At 48.7% G+C, this 22,073-nt stretch overlaps 1 protein-coding gene across 1 annotated transcript in view; it reads right to left on the reverse strand.

Annotated features, from left to right (window-relative positions):
- The window catches only part of EPHB1 (EPH receptor B1), a 430,594-nt gene that overhangs the window by 67,567 nt on the left and 340,954 nt on the right, over nucleotides 1–22,073 (reverse strand). The window contains exons 7-10 of the mRNA XM_047736385.1: nucleotides 18,535–18,697; nucleotides 14,802–14,910; nucleotides 13,902–13,966; nucleotides 1,683–1,805 (exon numbers count right to left, since the gene is read on the reverse strand). Of these exons, the coding sequence (XP_047592341.1) occupies nucleotides 1,683–1,805; nucleotides 13,902–13,966; nucleotides 14,802–14,910; nucleotides 18,535–18,697 (460 nt within the window). The remainder of the gene's footprint in view (nucleotides 1–1,682; nucleotides 1,806–13,901; nucleotides 13,967–14,801; nucleotides 14,911–18,534; nucleotides 18,698–22,073) is intronic.

Raw genomic sequence — 22,073 nt, forward strand, 5'->3', positions numbered from 1 at the left:
CTCTGGGGTGACATGCAGTCCAGAACACATCGCTCGAAGCACATGACATAAATAACAACATTAAAATCACTAGCACCATTACCACATGACATAACAACAATTAATAACGTGAGGAAACAGGGCACAGGACTGAAAGCACACCTCCCCGACACTCTTTCAAGTTCACTGCAGAAATCTGAGCCCCTAGGAGTAATCCAATTTATCTGGTATCCAGCCTTCCAAGGCATGATCCTTAAATAAGTCAGCATCTAAGGAGGAAGAGAAAATTATCTGCACAGAAGTGGAAGTCGTGGTTCGGTAACATATTTAATGAAAGTCAATGCGAAACACGGATAGACTCATGTGGATCAGATTACGACCAGTGGGCTGGGACTCAGAGGGGCTGGTGGGAGGGGAGAGGTGTGTCCCAACAGGGACAGTCCCAGCAGCCCCCCCAGAGATGCCATGAGGGCGGAGCTCTTTAAGAGAGAAACCAGAGCATGAAAATGGTGGCCTAATGGGGCAAGCTTTCAAATGTGACTTCCAATTTCACATATGGCTTTGTGACCCCTCAGTGCATTAAGAGAAGCAGTGAATGGAAGGATAGTGACTTTCCTCCTAAAGATAATACATGAAGTGGCTGTCTGTAAGACTTCGACTGAGCGTATTTTATCAAGTTAAAATGTTACAGGAAGAGGCAACACCATGGCTCTCCAAATACTGGTATGAATAAAGCACTTCTAAGCATAGGGACGAAAAAGACGACAACAGCATTATGCATGAAGAGAGCTTGAATAACAGCTAACAAGAACTGGAGAAGAAAAGACAAAGAATGTTGTAGAAGAAAATAAAAAAGTAGGAAAGAGGACACAAAGCAGACACAGTTTTAAGAAGATTCAAAACAGGCAGCAGAAGAGGCATAAAGAGGTTACTTATAAAGTGATGATATTTTGGGTTATTTTACTTGTTCACTTTTTAATGTGAGTCCATTGCCAAATTGACTCAACTACTGATCCATTAAGGAAAGATGAAAAATCTAGGTCAGTTTTTAGGTAGGATCTCCTGAGAACATCTCGGGCAGCTAGTCCTCTGCTGGGCTGAGTTTCTATTCCAACACAGTAAGATGGTTGCGAGCACACACGTTTCTTGGAAGTGAAATCTGTCTTGGGTTACCGTCCATATCATAGATCTTTTGTAGAAAATACACTTAGGGGGAGGTTTTTCTCCTGGAAACAGCGATCCCTCTTCAATTTATCATGATCTCTCTCCAAATGCATGTATATAGGAAAAGAGAAACTGGAGGAAGGAATCTTGATCCAGAGCCCTGGAGAGATTATCAGTGAGTGAGACACTATGTCCAGCTTCTAAAAATTACTGTTTCTTTCAGTCTTTTCCACTGTGTACCCTAGATCTCTCTCTCTGTGTCCACATTTGGCAGTCCATTTCCAGAGCTATGTCTGAGTCTTTTGAAACTGCAGCTGACTTCTCTGCAACACCAGTCAAGCTTGGCCACCGTGATCAAGACCCCCCAAAGATCCCTAGACACACGTTGCAGATGAGTCAGACTCATCTTCTGGGGGAAAGATGTTAGAAGCTCCTTCTCAATGGGATGACTTTTTATGCTGAAAGAGAATACCTAGGACATCGGGAAGAAGATGCTTGGACACCAAGAGAACAGAAACGAGGGGAGGGGAGGGCCATACCTGCTCCGATGACCTCTTCGATTTTCACAAAAGATACATCAATCTCCTTGGCAAACTCCCGGACAGCTTCGTTGGGGTCCTCGTAAGTGAAGGGGTCAATGTAGATCTTCATCCCTGGGGAGCCTTATTAGAGGAGATAAGCAGGGTTAACATCCCAAAGAGGATACGGTGGTCAGTAAGTCCTGGCTGCTGTCCCCAGCAGCAAGGGTATGGCCGGGCAGGTTCCCCCTACACAGACTGCCTCTCTGTGCCTGGCCAGGCCTTCCCATCTCCCTTCCCTATGGGCCACACTAGCTTGGTTCTCTGTCCTCTACTTCTCCTCCATATTTTCTTTTCTTTTTGAGCTCTTGATGAAATGTGGAGCAGATTACTTATAAGTGACAGATTGGGACCAGTTCCCACACTGAGCACTCACAGAAGGCAAAGAAACTGATTGATGCCAACCAAATGCATTAGCAGAAAAGCGGTGGTAAAATGGTAGGGTAGATATCAATATTTATCAACTTGACAACTTCTCTGAGTGGAGGCCACCGTTAAGGTTATAACTGACGGCTGTGGCCAAGGCTGCAAGAGGGAGAAGGATGGATTAAAAAAAAGAGAGAGAGAGAAGGAGAAATTGCTATTAGAAAAACCTCAAGTTAGAAGTGTCAAGACAGAACACCAGAAGAGAAAACATGAAGAGAAAAGCTTAGAAAATGCTGATAGAGAAAAGAGCAAAGTCTACAGAGAAAAAAAAAATGAGGTGGAATGAAAGAAAAATGGTAATGAACGCCCATGCCCTCAGACACCCTGAAGTATGAAAAATGAATAAAATGGTGAATGAGAAATACAAAAAGGAATATAGACTTTGTCACTGATGTTTACAGTGGCAAGATAAATAGGTGTGCACAGGGACAAAAGAGAGAATTGTCACTGCAGAAAAAACACATTCAGAAAGCGGAGAAGAGGGGACAAAAAAGGAAATGGAAGCCAAGAAACAAATGGATTCACTCACAATGTAATTTTCAACATGTCTGATGTGTCATTAGGCAAAAACTAGACACTGTTCACTTGGTGGTGGTGTGGTGGGCAGGAGAGGACTTTGAAAGCGAAACCACATGGTCTAGCCTGGCATCCTTATGAAGGGGAAGCGGTTTGCCTGCCCTTTGCTGCTGTCTGGTAGGTGGAAGAGTCAGGTCAGCAGGGTAGGTGGGTCTGGAAAGGCACAGGTGCTGAGCGTCCCCGGTCGGGACCCAAGTCTGAGGCAGTCCCCCAGGTTCCCTGAGCACCACCCGCCCATCCCCACTGCACCTCATCTAGCTGACTCCCAGCCCTATATGCAGAGGCTAGTCCTGACATTTTTCATCCAAAAAACTGAGGACTCTACAGCTCCCCCAAGTTAGTGTTGTTTTGGTCATCATTCAGGTAAGGATTCGAAGTGCTAGAGCACAGTCCAGAGAGAGAAGAAAGATACAGCAAAGAAGTGAAGGGGGATTTTTTTTTTTTTTAAGTCTGAGAGAGCCAGGTGCCATGCCCAGAAGAACGACTCTTTCTGAAAGATGGTTCATTCCAAATCATTAAATAAAATCACTCCTAGCATGCTAGGCTGCTTGCTTCAAGTTGGTCAAGACCATGGTAGAACGCTCCTTGGGAACCTGGGAATGACAACATTGACTTTGCCATCTGCCGACTGAGATTTGGACAAAGCAGACAGAGAGATCCTCACCTTTATGTGGAATGTTCTTATCTGTGGGGAATGTGGTGGGAAGGGAGAGAGTGAGAGAGAGAGAGGCAGGTGTTCTCCTTTGCCAACAGTGGACTAGAAGGAAAGTAGGGATGGGGTTCATCTCGTTCTCATTTGGAATGAAGAACAACTGAAGAGCACGAACCATTGAAACCAGACTGAAGTGTCTAATGAAAGCAGATAAGCACCAGGCAGCCAAACTTGGGGTTCCACCAGAAGCAACCCCTGGGACAAGTTTCCGAGAGCCCAGTGGCTTATGTGAAAGACGCTCCCAAAGCAGTCGGGGCAGCTGGTGGGGAAGTAAGATCGGGCAAGGCAGTCAGCTTAGAAAAAGCATGTTCTCAAGCCTCTTCCTCCCGAAGCAGGCTGAAGACCCCAGCGATGTTGTAGGAGCTGGTGTGGGTGACGATATGCTCCAGGGCTGGCCCACCCTAAAAGGAGGGAGCTGTGCTGTTACTGCCCAGGTTCCCATCAGCCTTCGGGGATGGCCGATCAGCCGCCGTGCAGGTAAGCGGGGAGAGAGCTTTTTGGGGAAGAAACAGATGCGGCAGGTGGAAGGTGGCCAGCATGAGCTGAAGGGGTGAGGGCAGGAGGTGAGGCAACCACAGACCCACTCAAAATGCCATGCAGACAGCAGGTCAGTGTCACAACCTGTGACTTTGCCCAAGTTCTGTGTTGTGCGGAGATGAGAGGAGGGTGAGAGCCAGATGCTGGGGCCGTTAGGCGAGGACAGAATCCCAAAGCCTCTTATTAGCCTGGCATAATGCAGCAAAGCCCCATCCTTCTCTCAGAACAGGTCTCTCTTCCGCTGGTGGCAAAGCTAGCACCTCCCTCCCATGGTGACTCTGATATTACAGAACATATTGCCAGTGACATACCCAGCCCAGTGCCTGATGTACACGAGGGCTCACACATGGACGTACTCATGGTGATTATCAGTAAACGGTTCTAGGAAGTATTTGGGGAGGTAGGAAGAAGAAGCAAGGTGGGGTGGTCAGTGGAGGATGTCAGACACTTAGAGTTTATTAGTTACCTTAAAAATAACTACCTTGTTATTTTAGATCAAGGGCTTTTAAACGATGTATGCTAAGCTGTCCTACAGGAACTCTTCCGCAAAGTCTAATTAAACAATCTAGAATGTGCGGTAATGAATGGTTTGCAAGCACAGACACATATAAGGATGAAGGAGAAAGGATTCTGAGTTAATGAGCTTTACGGATATTAGCCCCCATCCATTCTGGGAAGGACCTGTTCCCAGAGGACAACGGCTCATCTGATGGGGCTGGCATTCTTCCAGGCCAGGAACAGGCCACCAAGTGCACCAAGATGTTAGCAAGTCCACACTTCAACGATGGGTGCAGTTTACTAACACGGAGAGGTTTGCTACCTTGCTGGCTTACAGAAATGGGGGTGGGGAGGCAATGTCACAGCTAATTTGGGTCAGGGCTCCCGACTGCCAGTAAAGCCCTTCCCAAGCAGCTGAGGGGGCCGCACGGAGGAGCCTAAGAGGAGAGATGCAAAGTGCCTGTGAAATTCCACATCTGGGAGACGGTAGGAATCAGGACTTGTTTTCCCGGAAACTGAAGACACCAGTGTCACACTGAGGAAGGGAAGCTGAAATCAGAGGTCTACCAAATGGCTGAGATGTGGGCGCTTTTCCCCTGATGAGGATCTGAGAGGGCTGCCCTAGCGGAGGGTCCTGGCCTGACTCCGGCTGGGGACAGGGATCCAGCGCTTGAAATCAGGAGAGTGATGTGACCAAGCATGTGCCCATCACGGCTTCCTGGCATCTACCTCATCCTGGAATAACACAGCTCTCCAGACCTCTCTCCTGTATTACCGCTAGGCTTTCTCAAGTCCCTGAAGATGATGAGGGGGAAAAAAAAAAAAAAAAGGCTTTAGCTAGGCAGAACAGGTCATTTGTCTTTTGGCTCATTTTGTGTTTCTGCATAAATCCTGCATCAGCCTGTTTCTGCTCCCACTTGCCAGTGAGCAGTTTTTAATTATCAGGAAAATGGTATTTAGTGCAATGAATCACCAGACAGTGAACAAGGAATTCAAGTCAGCTGCGGAGTCAGGCACAGCCAAACATTTGGAGACCGGGCTCAGAAATTGTTCTCAGATTATGAGTGTTGGGGAAATATTATCAGTGGTAGTAATAACAATATCAGATGCAATACAGCTCATAATATAAGGTGTTTTATAATGCTCCGGACGGTGTTTCACATTATTGTTGTTGTTAATATTATATATTTATACTATTTTACAGTTATCGATTTTTTTCCCTTATGTTTAACATAGGTTACATACCTTTGGCACAAAAGCAGTGTGTATGAATCTAAACTTCTGATTGCTAGTGCCTTGAGAGACAGAAAAATTCTTCATTTTTATGCTCTTCTAATTCACTAATTTCTATTTAAAAAACTGATTTGTAGGTATGTTTGTTCTTTGACCTCAAAACCCACTTATGCTATGGCTAGGGGTGCAGCCTGGACTGCCTCCAGCTTTAAAAGATCAGAGTCTGAGGAAATTGGCCAAATCTTACCCATCAACCCCTGCTTTAGGCATAGAAGTCTGGGGACAAATGATTTAGCCACTACCCAGAGTCTTCTTGTGTGGCACAGAGCACTCCTGGAAGGAGAAGAAACTCCTGGCCATTGTTAGTGACCCTACATCACTCCATAAGGGGGCACTCAAAAGTGAAGCAGCGGGGACAAATGCTGGGGATGCTGGCAGATATGTGGGGTGTATCGAAAATGTCAGTTAGACCTACTTGCAAGTATCAGTGTCTCAGGGCTGAGCAGAAGCAGGCTGGGAAAGGGCCAGTTCTAAATAGTGGGTGACATAGGAGTACTGAGAGCTGAAGAAGAAGATGGAGTGCTCCTCTTCAGCCCTCTCGTGCACTCAGAAAGGACAAAATCAGTGCCACGGGGTCCATGGAGAGCAGACAGCCCAGGAGGCTTCAAGAGTGCCAGGAAGAGCCTGACGCCCCTCTGTAGGCTGAGGATTCCTGGAACCCTACAGTATGGCTCCAGAGAGGTAGTGACTTGGCTTGTCCTCAGTCACTGATACCCTGTGTCCCAGAAGGTTTGATGGAGCCACGGGAAAGAGCAAAGGGTGCTTCCTCGGATCCCATTCTGGATCCAAGGCAGACTTTGTCATCTTTGTGACTCACCTAAACATTGTCCAGATATCTAAGCACAAGAGGGAAGCAGTTTAGGGATCAGCACATAAAATCCAGTCCCTGGGAGGGACTTCATCCAATGCTCGGCCGCGGTACATTGATCACCCCCTCATTAGCCTCAATGTCGACAGGACGCTGTTCTAGGGACTACGGGAGCTATAGAAAAAGCAGAGCTCATAAGGTTCTTCTGACAGTGAAGACTGGCAGTACTGGGGAATAGTGCCAGAGAGTCTAGAATCAGGAGCCCACACCAGGAAAGAGCTATAAATGCAGCAGAAACCAGAGAAGACAGAGGGCCGTGGATGCCAGTGCTCCAGGTCACTATTCTAGAAGGACATGTCCCGCGGTCATGCACTGCGGAGGGAGAAGCCTGGAGCATCTAGGGCAAAGCCAGAGAGAAGCCCACCATGGCATGATGAGGAGAACGTGGCCAGCTTCAGGGTGGCAGAAGGGGGGACCAAGCAGGCAGAGCACTGATGGACCAGCACGGGAGGGCCTTGACCGCGAAACCAAAGGCATTAAGATCAATGCCATCGGACACACAGAGCTGACAACTCTTCCATCTGCAAGGAAGGGATGCACTGAGCACAAGGCATTGGGGAATGCCTTTGGCCGGCAGGCTGCCGCGATCACCTGGATGCTGTGGGGAAGGGGCTGGAGGTGGACAAAATAGCTGTGGGGTTGTTGCGGTCGTTAAAGCACAAGATACAGGGTTTTCCACCAGAGTGCTGCAGTAAGGACAACTGAAGAGGCAAGAGAAATGTCAAAGGGAGGATCGGTAGCACTTGCTGAGCATTTAAAGATGGGGAATTAAAGAGGGACCAGAAGCAGCCAAATCAATGCCAAGACGTGTGGAATAAAGCAGCGCCCTTCACCAGGTAAGGGACTTTGGGCCAGAAACCCCATTGTCAGGGAAGTCTGCACATGTGCTTTTGCTCTTTGAACATGCAGATGAAATACACGAATGCCCAGAAGTCTGTCATAACGCTCAGAATGGAAACAGAGCCGGACGTCTAAGTCTGGAGTTACGGATTGAGGAGGAACACAGGTGATGGTTGAAGCTGTTGATGTGATGGGCAGTTTCTTGGAATAAACCTACCAGGAAAGCTTGGTGGGAACTAGACACAGTCTGTTCCGCCTGCTTCTGAGAGCCAAGAAGAGTGCAATAGGTAGTTGGGTTTTTTGTTTGTTTTTGTTTTTTTTTTGTTTGTTTGTTTTTTGTTTTTTTTTTGTTTTTGTTTCCAGGAAGGAGCAGAGTTCTTGCGTGCCCAGCAAGGATTTGGGGAAGAATCCAAGAGGGGAGCCCCAAGGGAGGCAAAGGGCCTCAGTGGAAAAGCAGGGACTGAGGAGGATCTTCCTCCCTCCTTGTATTTGGAAGTTTCACCCATTTTAGTTTGTTCTTAAAACCACAGTAATTGCCTCAGACGAGTCTCCGGGAGAAGGAAAGCGGGCCACAGGCTACTTGCTATTGCAGAAGATACTTCAGGAAACAGAGTGTAACCTCTCCCTGCTTCTTGGCATCAATGACCAGCACAGGCAGGTCTTTGCAAGCAAGGCCCGCTGGTTCTAAGCCATCGAAGTCTTGGGAACCCAAAGGCAACAGCCAAGGCATTGCTCATAAATTTCCTTGACATTTAATAAGCACCCACTGAAAATTCTGCCACTTTTTGCCCCTGGGGGCCTTTCCTCTACTCCTCGTAGGCCCTCATTTACTCACAACAAGTTACTAATGTTCCTGTTACCCCCAGAAGATGTAGCCAAGTATCCAGTCTATTTCCTCCTCCAACAGGCTCCCCCTGACCTTTACCCCAGTGCCCAAGGTGATTTCCAGTGGGCTGGCTGCTCGTCCTCTACAGTTTTGAAATACATCTACCACCCAGAGTCAGGAAGGATGGGCGTGGAATCCTGGAGCAAGATGTGTTTCTGGGTCTAATCTAGTCCAGTCTCCCATCTAGAGCAGCAGTTGGCAATCTAGCCTGCCCTTGAATGCTTCCAGGAACAGAGAGCTTACCTCCCCACAAAGCAGCCTGGCTCTGAGTTGAATAGCTCCAGTTGTGGTGGGGGTGCTCCCTACTGAATCAAACCTCTACCTACTCTGATCTTTCCCTCGATGGTTCTATATAACTTCATGAAGAACAACAACATCTTCTCCTTTCCTTTGCCATAAAGGTATCATGCTTGATCCCTGCCTGTGTTTCTCCAGCACCGAATGGGTGTTTCCAAGTCTCTAAGGTAAGAGATCAGAACTTGCCACCTTCCACGGGCAGAATGCTTGGACAAAAATACTCTTCTCATAATGGGGTCCTCAGAACCAAGAAGATCACTGTAGATGTATTCTTACTAGCACAGAGGATAGTGTGTCTGTGTATCGCCTCCTCTGACCTGGGGGACCACAGAGTCAGACAGACCTGAGTTTAAAACCTTGTTTTGCAATGAATTCCAAGATTCTGGACAGGATACCTGTCCTCTCTGAGGTTGTTTTTTCTCATGCAAAATCTACTTCCTGGGACAGTTATGAGGCTTAAATGAGTTAACAGAAGTAAAGTGTTTAACACAGTAGGTACTCAAACCTGGATATTATTTTTACTATTATTTTACATCAATAACAGCGCTTGGCTTTTCACTCAGCTCTGTATCACTCATATTAAACATGTGGTAAATTAACTACCTACACATTTTCACACAAATGAATAGCGAGTCAGGTCTCCTCCTTTCTGTGTTGCTTTATTTTTGTTTTAACCTAAACATTAGATTCTAGATTTATCCCTCTAACATTTCATCTTGCAGATTTCAAATTAGCATTCAAAGCTGTTGGATAGTTCTGAATTCTGATTGTTTTATACGGTGTTAGTTGTGCTCTCCAACTGTTACCTACAAGCTTGATGAGCAGCCCTAGGCTTGCTTGCACCTGACTCATGAATTTAAAAAACAATCAAATGAACAAGAGTTTGAATTGGACAAGGACTAGAATAAAGCTAGTGACTTCCTTCCTGGCTGACAGAGTCGCTAACCCACTTTCTTTGGGTCTGAAGACAAGCTCCGTACTCATTTTATACTGCTTTCCCCTAGGAGATCTTCAAATACTTTTGCCAAAATAAAAACTCACTACATCTGCAATTCCTCTTGAAATCACTAAATGTATAACTCTAGTAAATGAGACGAGGTCCCCATTCTTTTTTCTTACTGATCATCTGTGTTTCCTCATGATCACCAAATTCAGATTGTAAATGCCCACCACCCACGACCCACGTGCTTTGGTCTCTACAAGCATTTGGCAGGGATCCAGCTCACACTCCTGTTCTGTCATCTCAGTGCTCTGTCCTCTTGCCTGAGGTGGAAATTAGAGCTTTCACTAGTCCCTGGTCACATACCCTATTTGGTTTTGCTTTTCTCGAGGCTTGAGAACAGCTCCGTGACTGTTATCTGCAATTGCCCACAACCCGGAGATGGTTGTGTTAGGGTTGCTTCCTGAAAGGCAAGGGCTTTCCAAACTCTTTCCTTCCCAAACTCTTTCCTTCCTCTCTCCCTGCCCCTCCCCAGTTCAGCCAACTCAGAAATCAGGGAGGCACCAGCTACTATTTGGTGCATAGTTGTACAACCTCCATAAATACCAGTAGTATTTCCCAAATGCCGAATCCACTGGAACTTTTCTAAGATAGATTCCCTGGCCTACTATTCACTGGTCATCCTGTTCAGGCAGTTTTTAGGCTGCCGGCAAGCACCTTCTGATATCTGGTTCCCCGAAATCATGAGAATACACAACCATATGTCTGCCTCTCCGTGGACACTGGAAAAGCACGGTCCCACCCACTCTTGAACATGAACCACAGGCTTCCAGGCTCTTCAGCCAAGCATCCAGCACCGCATCCAACAGATTCTCTTCCCAACTTGCCTTCCCTCTAATCTCTCTCACCCAAATCCAGCCTCCCATTGACACGCTTGTTCATGTGCTGCAGGCTCAGAGGAGGGCCATGAACTGGTGTCCCAGACAGCACACTGCTCTCAAAGCGAACAGCTCTACCATGTCTGGACGGGCTAGAAAAGGTATTCCATCTTCAAAGGTTCCTGTTATTTCTCCTTCGGCCTTTGCATCAGCTTGAAAGGAGGGCCTGGGAGGGCAGGGACCATTGGCCTCTACGGCACTCTGTGCCCTGCCCAAGGGGAAGAGGTGCGGGACTCTGATGAATGCAGTCAGGAAGCTGCTGTAGGTTTCCTGTCACTCCCTGGGCGGGAGGTCCTCAGAGCTGCAGCTGCTAGCCACACCTCACCATGAGGGGCATGCGTGTGGGCGGTCCAGGTAGAGTCTGTAATCCACATGCCCACATGTGGATCAGACATAATTGACCTTTCTGCCTCCTACAGTGGGACCAGCGGAGGGGGAACCAACAAACTACCAGCCAGAACACCTAGGGTTAGTCCTCAGTCGGTTCTCACCTGCTGCTGATTGCCCGGCAGCTTGAGCTTCTACCACATGGGGAGAGCATGGGCTCCATAGCCAGACTTAGTGTGCCATCAGCCTCTGCCGCCTAGGAGCCGTGTGACCAGGGTAAGTCCCTTAACCTTCCTGCATTAGTGCCTGCCTCCCAAGGCGTTGTCAGGGTGGGATGAGTCGAAGGGAGCTTCCAGAATAAAGTTGCCAACTTGGGGCACAAAATAGGCTTTTCTGTGGCTAAATATTCCTACTCCTTCCCCATCCGGGGGCAGACATGTCCTCCATCTGAGCTGGGAGTTTTCTCCTCCGTTCCAAGTGTGCCGAGCTTGACCCCAGCTCTACAGCCTTTCAGCTGTGATTCTCCAACAGGAAGAGCCTGGATCAGAGTGAGGATGTGCACAGCAGAAAAAGCACGGACGCAGTTCAAGGCACGCAACTGTGAGTTTAGGGAAGCAGGTGGCAAGGAGGAGCCAGGGTTAGGGGACAAGATAAAAAGAACAGTCATGAACAGGGGCAAGGATGCTTACAAAAGGTGAGCGGAATGGAAAAGAAGACAGCCTTCTAAAGCAGCCATGGGAACGAACTCTGGCTCTGCCAGGGTCAGCAACCACGCAGCTCATTACAGGGGATGCCATGCGCTCAGCCCCCCTTGCTGGCCGCAGCAGGCACCATTACTGCAGACAGCAGACTGGTTTCTCTGTGCACCCTAACGACTAGGGAGGCCTCCTTCTATTGGCCTCAGAGGTGACAGAGTCCCCCCAAAGGGGCTCTGGCTATTGTGGCAGCATACCTCTGTGCACGTGGGTGCCCCGTGGTGGGCCGGCCTAGCCCACCCCTCCAGAGCAGGAGGGTGGCCAGATTTCAGGTTGAAGTGGCCCAACAGGCACCAAGCTGCACTTGGACTCCATGCCTGGGGACCCTCTGTATACCCTGCCCAAAGAGTGACAAGGCTTAGCTTGCTGGTCTTTTAAAAAGGGGAGCTCCTTCTTAGGGCACCCCATTCTCACCCCATGTCATCTCTAGGCTCCAAAATGGCATTCCTCCTCTTGAACCCGATGTGGCATCCTCTGCAATCAGGTGGACATGGCCATCTCTAAATGTGTCCTCAAAAGAGCTCACAAGATGCCAAATTGGAACTGGACTTCACAGTGGCTCTTAGTATGGCCAGGAGTTAGCCCAGAGCAGGGGGTGGGTGGGAGTGGTGTCAGAATCCCGAGGCAGAGGTGGGAAAGCAGGGTGGGTAGAGAAAGGCCTTCAGGTAATTCTGATGCTCAGTAGAGGGAGGGCTGTGGAACCCTCCCTTGAGAATCAAAGATAAATCCAAGTCTGTGTTTTTCAGCTGAGGAAGCTAAGGCCTTGGCTGGAAGGGCAAATGCACATGTTAAAATAGGTAAACGCATCTATAGATTTTGCAGTGAGGCTCAGAGTCAGGACGTAGGAAAAGATTGAGAACACAGCCCTGGGAAACCAGTTACAACTGGTTAAAATGGAGGACAGAGTGGCCAGGACAGGGAAAGAAGGAAGGTAGATGGGATTCTGAGTGTTGCAGGAACTTTGCTGGTAACCTTAGACGAGGGCCACTCTCCCAGTCCCGAACCGTTGGTGCTGCTGCTTGGTCCCCTGTGGGAGAGTCTCAGCGCCCCAGAGCCCCCACCTCCCTCCCAGTAACAAGTGCCTGGGAACAGCAGCCAGCCGCTGGAGGCTCCGTCCTCTACAGACCCATGGCCGTTTCTTGGTCTTGGGTTGAAAGCCTCCCAGAGAACAAAGCCGATTTTCCAGAGTGGCCTTTGTACCGCCCCAGCCGGCACCGGCTCCTCTGAGGTGGGGCTGCTGGGTGACAGTCCCAGCCTCACCTTCCTGCCTTGGTGAACCCTTGGAGAAGGGAAGAGTGTGGTCTGGGAGAAAATTTACCCTTGAGCCCGTGTTTGCTCCAGGAGCTGCCCACGGAAGGCAGGCTGAGGGTGTGTATGCATGTGTGTCCACAAGGTCTGTCTTCCATGCTCACTGCTGAGCAAACAGGAAGAAGTGGGGGGCATTGCACTGAGCAGGGAGGAGTTTAGGTGAGACGCAGCTTCCAGAAGGAGCCTGTGACAGCACAGTGCAAAGGGCTGGCATGGATTTCTGGGGGCATCTGGGGAATTCCAAGGGAGTTATTTAGAATGAGAACATGGCCTGGGGAGCTAAGTTTTCTGGAAGTGGGGAAGTGGCCCAGCTGACCTAGGGGGACCTTGTTCAGATCCTGCAATGTTGTAATGACACAGATAAAAGAATCATTTTGACACAGGACTTTACACTGTACGTTGGTGACAAAGAATTTTAGTTAGAAAAATATTACACATAGGTTTAAAAAGAGAGATGGGTAGGATAATGAGTGAGAAAAACTTTTAAACGTACTGCTTAAAAGAAAACACTTGGGAGATATCCCAACACGACGGCCTCTTGGGCTCTGCTATCTTTTTAATTCCCTGCATTCATGTTCTCTGACTTATCTGTGAATTTGGCTAACACATTCCCCAGCCGCTCAATTGGATAAGATAAGGCAGAAGATGTTAATAGAGAACCCTCCATCCTTTCCCACTGAGTCTGATTTCAGGATTCGTTGACTTGCTAAACCCAATCTTCTCCCTGCATTCTGTGTCCTATATGGGCTTATCAATGTGGAAGATAATCTACCCAATGGGCACCCAATGAGTGCCCACCACGGCAGACAGCAGAAGGGGCAGGCAGCTTGTGGCTCAGGGGAACCTGCAGAGAGAGGCGTCTGCTGGGGCTCTGGGGGCTAGAAGGGGTTCTGCAGTCGGGACCAGCCAGTCTGGCTATAGGGAGTAGTCCAAGCGCTCACCTCCTGTACCCCGCGGTGGGTGTGTTCTTTCTACTCACCTCTGCCGGTGCTATAATGCTGGAGCTTATCGCTGTACACAGCCTCTTTGCTGTAAGCCCGTTTCCTGTGGAGGCAAGCAAGAGGAGCTCCTTCAGCTGGGGCCCAGGCTCGCTGCCCCGCTCTGGTGTCCGCCCAGCTCCCCTGTCCCCGTGGAGGCTCACTCAGGCATCCCCCGGAGCTGGGAGCGGGAGCTCTCTCACTTTAACATTTAGCTCCCATCCTGCTTCCTGGCCTGACCACCACCGTGAGCACCCAGATCAGCTTTCCAGTCAAGGTCTTTCAAAGGCCAGGCGGGGCCGTGGGTCCCCCATCAGTAGGGGGCAGAGATGCTGAGGACAGCCATCAGTTCGCGAGGACAGCCATCAGTTCGCGGGAACAACTCCGGGGAAGCCAGCTCCGCCGCTTTCCACAGCAGCCGAATCTGGGCTAAGCCCTGAAGGCAGGAGAAACCAAATGAAAAATTCACAAGGCCTAAGGGCCCGCCCTTCCGCAGAGCTCAGAGTTCCTGTTTTCCTCCATGGCTCCCCTCTTGCCCGCTTGCCTTGTGCCCTCTGTCGGGGGCCTCCGCTCTCTAACCAGAGGATGGGCTGTCATGCGGCGTGCGATGCTCAGGTGGGTCAAATGCAATTTGGGAACTGTCACTCTGACACGGAGGGGGAATGAAAGGACAGATGCTGTTGACTCACAGCCTCGCCCAGCTCTCAGGCACAGAGCAAACACATAATCTGGCGAATTCTAGGCTGCCCACGGAGTGAGACGGAGGGATGACCATGAGCTGGACAGCATGTCTGCAAACCGTTAGGCCCCGTCCAGTCTGTGTGGCCCAGGAGGGGCCTGCACATGGCAAGGGGCCTCCTGGATCCGAGGCGAGCTGGCGGGCATGGAAGCGGAAGGCCTACCTGCTGCAGACGATGGAGATGGCCACCAGTGACACTACGAACACCACCCCGGCAGCCGCAGAGCCAGCAATCAAGGGCAGCTGCTCCCTCAGCTCGGACTTGTAGTCATCTAGGGGAGAAAGAGGCATTTAAGTCCTTCCCACATGCCCTTCCCATACCACTGGGACTCAGCACAGGACACCAAAGACATGATAAATAGACATCTGCATGTACATGTAGAGTATAGCTTCTCTGCTTCAGAGCTGGAAGCCCAATGGAAGCAAAGAGTGATCTCCAATCACAAACAGGTAACAACAACTAAAACCAGATGACAGCCACCAAAAAAACAAAACAGCAGCAACAGAGAGAAGCTGAGAACTAAATGCTGATGACATCTGTCCCCACAGCAGAGGTGACACCAGTCCACATCCCCTCATCTGGAAGGTCTCTCCAAGACGGGTCAGTCACACTAAGGGGAAGACTGAAAAACCCCTGCGGAAGTATCTCTAAAACAGAAAGGTGTTGAAACACAGCAGAGCGCACAGACTCATGGAGCAGATATTTCCAGAATATCTGCGGCCAGGCAGCCCTGCACCAGGTGCAAAGGAATGGCCGGAAATGACCCAGCACTCCACAGTTCCCATTCAAGAACAGAATCAAGGCCTCTGCCAAGGTCAGAACCGTGCTGTATGACGCAGGGGGAAGGGAAGTCCCTGAGTCACAGAGGACGAGAGCTCGCCCAGAGCCTGGCTTTCCCGCATGAGAGCCCTGTGCTCTTGCACAAAATCTTTAGTCCCTCTGACCCGCAGACTCTTTTCTGCTTAAAAAAAAAAAAAAAAAAAAAGCAATATTAAAATGATCAAATTATGTGAGGCATATTTCACAACATCTACACTATCACAGGTGCCCCCAATACTAATACTTTTTGCCCTAACCCGTAGAAACCCCTTGGCCCGGCTGGCACAATAATAATTGTGGCCATTCTTTCACCGGGTGCTCAGGACAGAGGCACATGGAGATCAATATTATATGTTCTGTTACAGTGAGGGTTGCCAGATACACTAAATAAAAACACGGACCCACCAGTTAAATTTGAATTTCAGATACACGATGAATAATGTTTTAGTCGAAGTATGCCCCAAACATTGTGTGGAAGATACTCAGACTTAAATATTGTTGACTCTTTGTCTGAAATTTCAATTTATTTGGCCATCCTGTATTTTACCCGGCAACCCTGATGGCAGCAGTTCTGGAAGCGACGCTCCCCGTGCCCTGCATCAGAATCATCTGAGCCCAGTGATTAAATATGATTATTTCCGGGCCTCTCCTCAGATCTGCTGAATCATAACCTCTGAGTGGAGAGCAGGACATCTCCATGTGTACCAAATACTCCGGGTGCTTCTCATGCTTCTCAGAGTTTAAGAACCACTCTTCATGTCTGTGGGTGGAGAAAGCCTTCCAAAGACAAGGATGTGATTCTTGAGGCCAACCACTCCATAGACAGCAATTTTAAAGACTGAGGGTAGAGTTTCAACTTCCCTCAGCTGAGAGCATTCTGGAACATGTATGTTTAACAAAAAATAATTTGGCACAAAAAAAAAATAAAGAAAATTCAAGGAATCACAGTGAAGAGTCCATAAAAAACATCTTTATAACTTAAAAACTTCATAAAGCAATGTGACCTTCAGTCTTTAAAACTGATTTCTAAAGAATGAGAAGCTTCAAGAACCAACATCCTTATATGTAGAAGGGTCTCCTTCCGCTCACGGAATTGAAGGATGACTCTCAAACACCAGGGAGCCTAAGAATCTCCTGGACTGTTTGATAAACATGCAAATACCATACTTTATGAGTGGGTTTAAAAAAAAAAAAAAAAGACAGCTAAGCCAAAAGTAGGCACACTGTAGCTAACAGCAGCCCAGGGCCATGATGTCTTTGCAGGCATGTGGTGGTCCCCTGCCCCCCAAAGTGTGGTCTTTGACCCTGGGCAGAATCCCACAGGTCCTCCCTGCTCCAACAACCCTACCATTGATCACCCTTCAGACTCACCTTCGTGCTAAACACAGGGCCTGAAGCCTAAGTGAACTTAATTACTACCGATGTGTGAACCTCAGTCATTAAGATAAATACTCCTGAATTTGGCCACTTACCAAAACTCTCTTACATCTAGTCCCTCTTGGGTTTATAAAACTTAACTGCCAAATGTAAAAGGAATAGTCTTCTTGGGAGAAATTTGTTACTTCTTGATTTGTCTAGCAGAACTGCCAAGGGCTCAGAGCATTCTGAGTTTTGGGTTTTTAACCCTGTGTACTTCCTGATGCCAAAGTGCCCATAAATCGAGATGGTAAGTGAGGTGCAAAGAGAGGACAGAGTCCTTCGGGAACAGGAGACGACAGCCTGCGTTCTTTTCATACTGGCAGCGTCACTCATCTGAGCAAACTGGTTGGCCTTTCCACCCCATTTCACCATCCTTAAACTATGAGTGAAGATTCACCTAAAAAAAAAAACACCCTCAAAACGGGTTGCAAAGACCAAACCTACAGGAGCCAGCTTACGTGAAAGCTCACATGAAAGCATCTGGGTACAAATCACTGGGAAGGCGCAGGCCCACCACGGGGCAGCCCCCTCCCAGCTGGGGTACAGAGCCCACCAGCACTGGCTTCTTCGAAATTTTTCCCAAGAATAAGCACATTATTGTTCTCACGTGAAATCATCTGATCTTTAAAATATTTCTGTTGGATTTTTAAATTGTTAAAAATTTTAATGGGAGTAAATAAAAAAAAGAAAAAAAACCCATAAGTCCTATCACGTGTCTAGTCTGAGAGTGCTGGCCTAAAGTAATAGGTTCTGGAAGGGCAAACTATTTTGTACACAATGTAAGTAATACATAAAAAATGAAAGGCTTTCAGTTGAAGAGGGTGAGGATAGACTGATATTTGGAAAACTATCAGGCAACAGCTCATAAATGAATAAATAAAATAGATAAATAGTAAGTAGATAAATAAAAGCACGCACCATGGTAAATGGCTGGTGAAGGGAGTGAGTGAGCCCAGGAAGGTAGCCATGCTCAGAGCTCAGGCTTCAGGGAAATCAGACTTCCATGACCATTCAAAAGGGTACTCTCAGAGGACTGGGAGAGATCGTTATAACAGGGAACTAACAAAGCCCAAAGGTGGAAGTATTTTGAGGGACAGACTTTCTGGCCTTGGGGATCGTTTGGAAGACAGTGTCTGTTATCTCTGGTGACACAGAACCTACTGAAGTCCCATCTGAAGCTGCTTCAAATAAGCTGAGCTGCTGGGTACAAGGGACTGCTGGGTCCCCATTCTTGCCCTTCTGTTTCCTTCCTGGGCACCTTAGCAATTAGGCTCAGCTCCCAGTGCCCCAGAAGAGGAGGTGAAGTGGGAGTAAGGATAAAATAGTGGAGGCACCAGGCCCTGAGCCAGAGGCAGGAGGGCACATGGCCCCCAAGATTCGTGTGGGTCTCAATGCTATGACCTTCTGCTCAGGGAGCAGAGACCCTTCGAAGGCCAACCCCTGAGATGCTGGGAGAGAAACAGGCCAGACTTCAGGCAGATGCCCTGCCTTGTGAAAGTCACGAAAGTGTGTACGGCCCCTCCAGAGGCAAGGGAGCGGCACCAGAACGCAGTGACAGGTTGATACTGGGACTGCGAGGGCAGCCTCTGAGGGCTCCCCCTGACTCCCCCCACCCCCAAGTGCTGGTCCTGTACCAGTTCACCGGCCCGCCTCTTACCATCCGTCAGTGTCTGGAAGCACATCTTGCCGCTGAACTTGCCATAGCCGGCCACCGTGCGGGCTCGCACTTGGACCACGTACACCATGCCGGGCCGTAGGCCGTCAATCCGTGCCGTATTGGTCTGACTCCTGGCCATGGAGGAGTTAAACTCATTGTGCTCCTGAAATCAAGAGCAAGAACAGTTTGTAGCCCGCTCCTGAGAGCCCCATCCCCCCTGCTCTGCCCTGGAGCCCCCAGGCCCCTTGAGTGGGACGCTGCCAGCAGCCCCAGGCCCTCCCTCTGAATGGGGGACAGTCTGGCCTGGACCAAGGACATGAAGAATCAGCTGTGTGTCATGTTGTGGGGCGGGGGGTTGCTCTCTAAAGGAAAGCTCTGAGCAAACGGCTGGGCTCTCCTGGCCTGGCTGGGGGATTCACTGTCATTCTCTGCTCCTTTCCCTGCCAGGGTTTCACGGACAGAATAACAGAACACATGCATCTTTGCAAAACCCTGTGGCGTCTCTGAGGTCAGTAGAAGCAAACTGGACAACATCTGCCCTTTTTCTTGCTCCTACTGAGGCCTCGTCTTTTCTCTCCTCACTCAAGATCTCCCAGTTGGTCACTCCTCACCGTGCCTGTTCTAGATCACCCTTTAAGCCCCCTCAAGTCCTAGTCCTTAGCTGAGTGACTTGGTGTCCACTCTGCAACAGAGCCCGAGGCCATTTTGGATAGTCCCTGCTACCCGCACAGGCTTTGCTTCTGCTTCTCACCCTTCCGACTCCTCCACCTGTGGGGGTCCCCTTCTTGGGTGCTTCCTCTTTGCTACGGATCTTATGGAACATTTCATTTCTGCCTACACGTTTGTAGCCTCCCATTTCTTCTGCTACTCTCACCCCACCAAATCCCCCAACTTCTTTTCTAAAAAAGATCTCTGACCTTCCCTAAAGCTATGACCTAATAAAAACAAAATTCCTAAATCTAGGTTGACAGGCCTGTCATAAGGAAGCAGTTCTAATCTCACATCCCCCAAATTGCTACCTTGCCGTCCCTCCAGGAACCACACCCCCAGACCCACGGCCTTTTGCTTAGGCTGTTTTGCCTGTCTAAAATGCTTCTCTCCAGTGCTCCGCTGCAAGCTGCCCATTCCCAGTGCCCACACCTCTAAGGCCTCCTCTTCCAGGAAGGCTTCCCATGGACTGTTTTCATTGCTCCTCTTTATCGTTATATCCTACTCTCAGCTCCCTTGTAGATACCAGCCTGGCCTCTGGTCGTTTCCATGTGCACATCCTAGAGATTGTGGGTTATCTCCAAGTGTGCAGGAACAAAAGTTTTGAGTCTGGGTCTGCCCCTGTTTGCACCATCAATTTTGGAGCAGAATGGGGAGCATCGGTGAAACTGAAGAGCTTGGGTCACGGAGAGGAAAGCTCCCAAGCCCCGTGTGCACATCTGGGGTCCTGTGATGAGTTCTCGACACAACAGTTTGAGAGGCATGCTGACAAATGCAGGGAAGCTGATGGTAAGAGGTGCGTAAGCTATATGCTCAGACAAGCCCCAGAAGTTTGGGAAATTGACCCAGGACAAAAGAATATAGTGTGATGATTTTTTTTAAATGCCAGTGTTTTAAAATATATAAAGACAAGGGTGACCTGATGGGTATTCACTCAATCTTCGGGCCAGGCAGCTGCATTCATGACACACTACCATGACACACTACCACACTACACACAGGCTGCAGGGACCAAGGCACGGCCCCTTTCCTTGGGACACAAAATCTTGTGGGACAGACCAGCAAATGAGCAGATGCCAACAGTAGTAGTGACTGAGTGACTTGGCAGAAGGCGGTTTGGGGGACTTCGGGGGAACAGCAGAGGGTCACCCATCAGGCTGATAAGGAGGCTGACAGCGATCTGGCAGAAAGAAGGCTGTCCTCTACAGAAGGAATAGCATCCAGAGCTCTGGTCATTGCTATCTCGACACACTGGAGATCTGAGACCCGAAATTACAAAAAGCACCTCACCGCCTTGCAAATTAGGATAAAATGCCATCGGTACAAAATCTGGGTAGCAGGCAGCTGTCTGGATTCTCTGGTTTTGCTGGAATCTGTGGAATTAGGTGCCGCTTGAAAGAATTAAAACACTGACGGGGCCACTCTTTTCCTGAAAACTGCTTCTTGGTGTATTTGTCTTCTGATTGTGAGGACGAAAACATTACCCCATAATCACTTTATAGCCCACACATTCTTCAAGAAGTTCAGTGATTAAAATGAGTCGTCGTCCTTGTTCCCTCCAACACCATTAATCAACCTTAGACAAATGAGTGAGAGCGAAGAGCATGATTGCTTGCCTTTTTTTTTTTTTTTAATATGGTGTCATGATTGATTTTGTAAGCATGAGCGAGGAGGAGACTAGCTGTTGAGGGCACAGACCATGGCGCCCATCCCCGACACGCAGGACAGGGCTGACGCCAAACCGCCAGGGTGCTCAAGGATTCTGTGCTAAATGAATGAATAAACACCATACTTCACACCGGTTATTGGGACCCATCGATCGAGCACAAGATATTGCCAAGCTCTGAAAGGGTTTCTAGGAGAAAATGATCCAAAAATATGAAGGGCAGAAAGTCCCAAGGCCTCACCCAACCCATTCCGGCCCAGACAGTTATTATGAAGAGCAAGTAAACGTCTGAAAGCTTAATCATGGAGACAGCTGAGAGCAGGTGTAGCTGCCCCTCCCATGGTTTGCCTACAAGCGCTGACACCAGGAGTGAAAAGTGCTACAAGACAGTAAACAAGAGAGAATGATGAATGGGAGCATATTAAAATGGGAAGGAGATGAGCATGGAGAGGCTCCGGGAGTGTCATCAGCTCAACGGCATCTGAGCTCTCTATTAATGAGCTGTTGGAGGAGGCCAAAGCCTCATTGATTCTATTCATAGAGTTGAAATGGAGAGGTATGCCAAGCACAGATCGAGAGGGTGGCGTGAGGTAGGAGACCCAGGGAGGGTTTTCAGGGGTTGGAACACTATGGTCCATGGCCAGCTCCTGGTTTTTATAAATAAAGTTTTATTGGAACCCAGCCATGTCTGCCTTCTGATCTATTGTGTACGGCTGTTTTTCTTCTATGAAGGCAAGTTGAGTAGTCGGGACAGACACTGTGTGGCCACAGACTTAAATATTTCTCCTCTGGTCCTTTACGCAAAAACTCTGCTGACTCCTGGCTTAGTAGAAGCTACACAGAATGGAGGCACTGTGGTTTTGTTTCTTTGGATTGAACCCAGGATGTCTACCAGGCTGAGTTCTCCTGTGTTTGCATCTTTTAAGACAATTCACTCTGCTTTGAAGTATCTGCATTTAAAATGAAAATGCGCTCTCATATTTCAGAGGCCACATTCATTTTGAGATCCTTGGCATCAGCAGAATTATTATCCAGTTCAACACTGAGCTCAGAAGTTTGCACCACCGGAATATAATAAGAACGTCCGTAGCTCTGGTTCTTTGTGGTCGTGGGCAAGTCATTGGACCTTCCTGGGACTTAGTGCCATCATCTATAAATTGGTTAT

Source organism: Lutra lutra, chromosome 1 (assembly GCF_902655055.1).
Source record: "Lutra lutra chromosome 1, mLutLut1.2, whole genome shotgun sequence".
NCBI classification, from domain to species: Eukaryota; Metazoa; Chordata; class Mammalia; order Carnivora; family Mustelidae; genus Lutra; species Lutra lutra.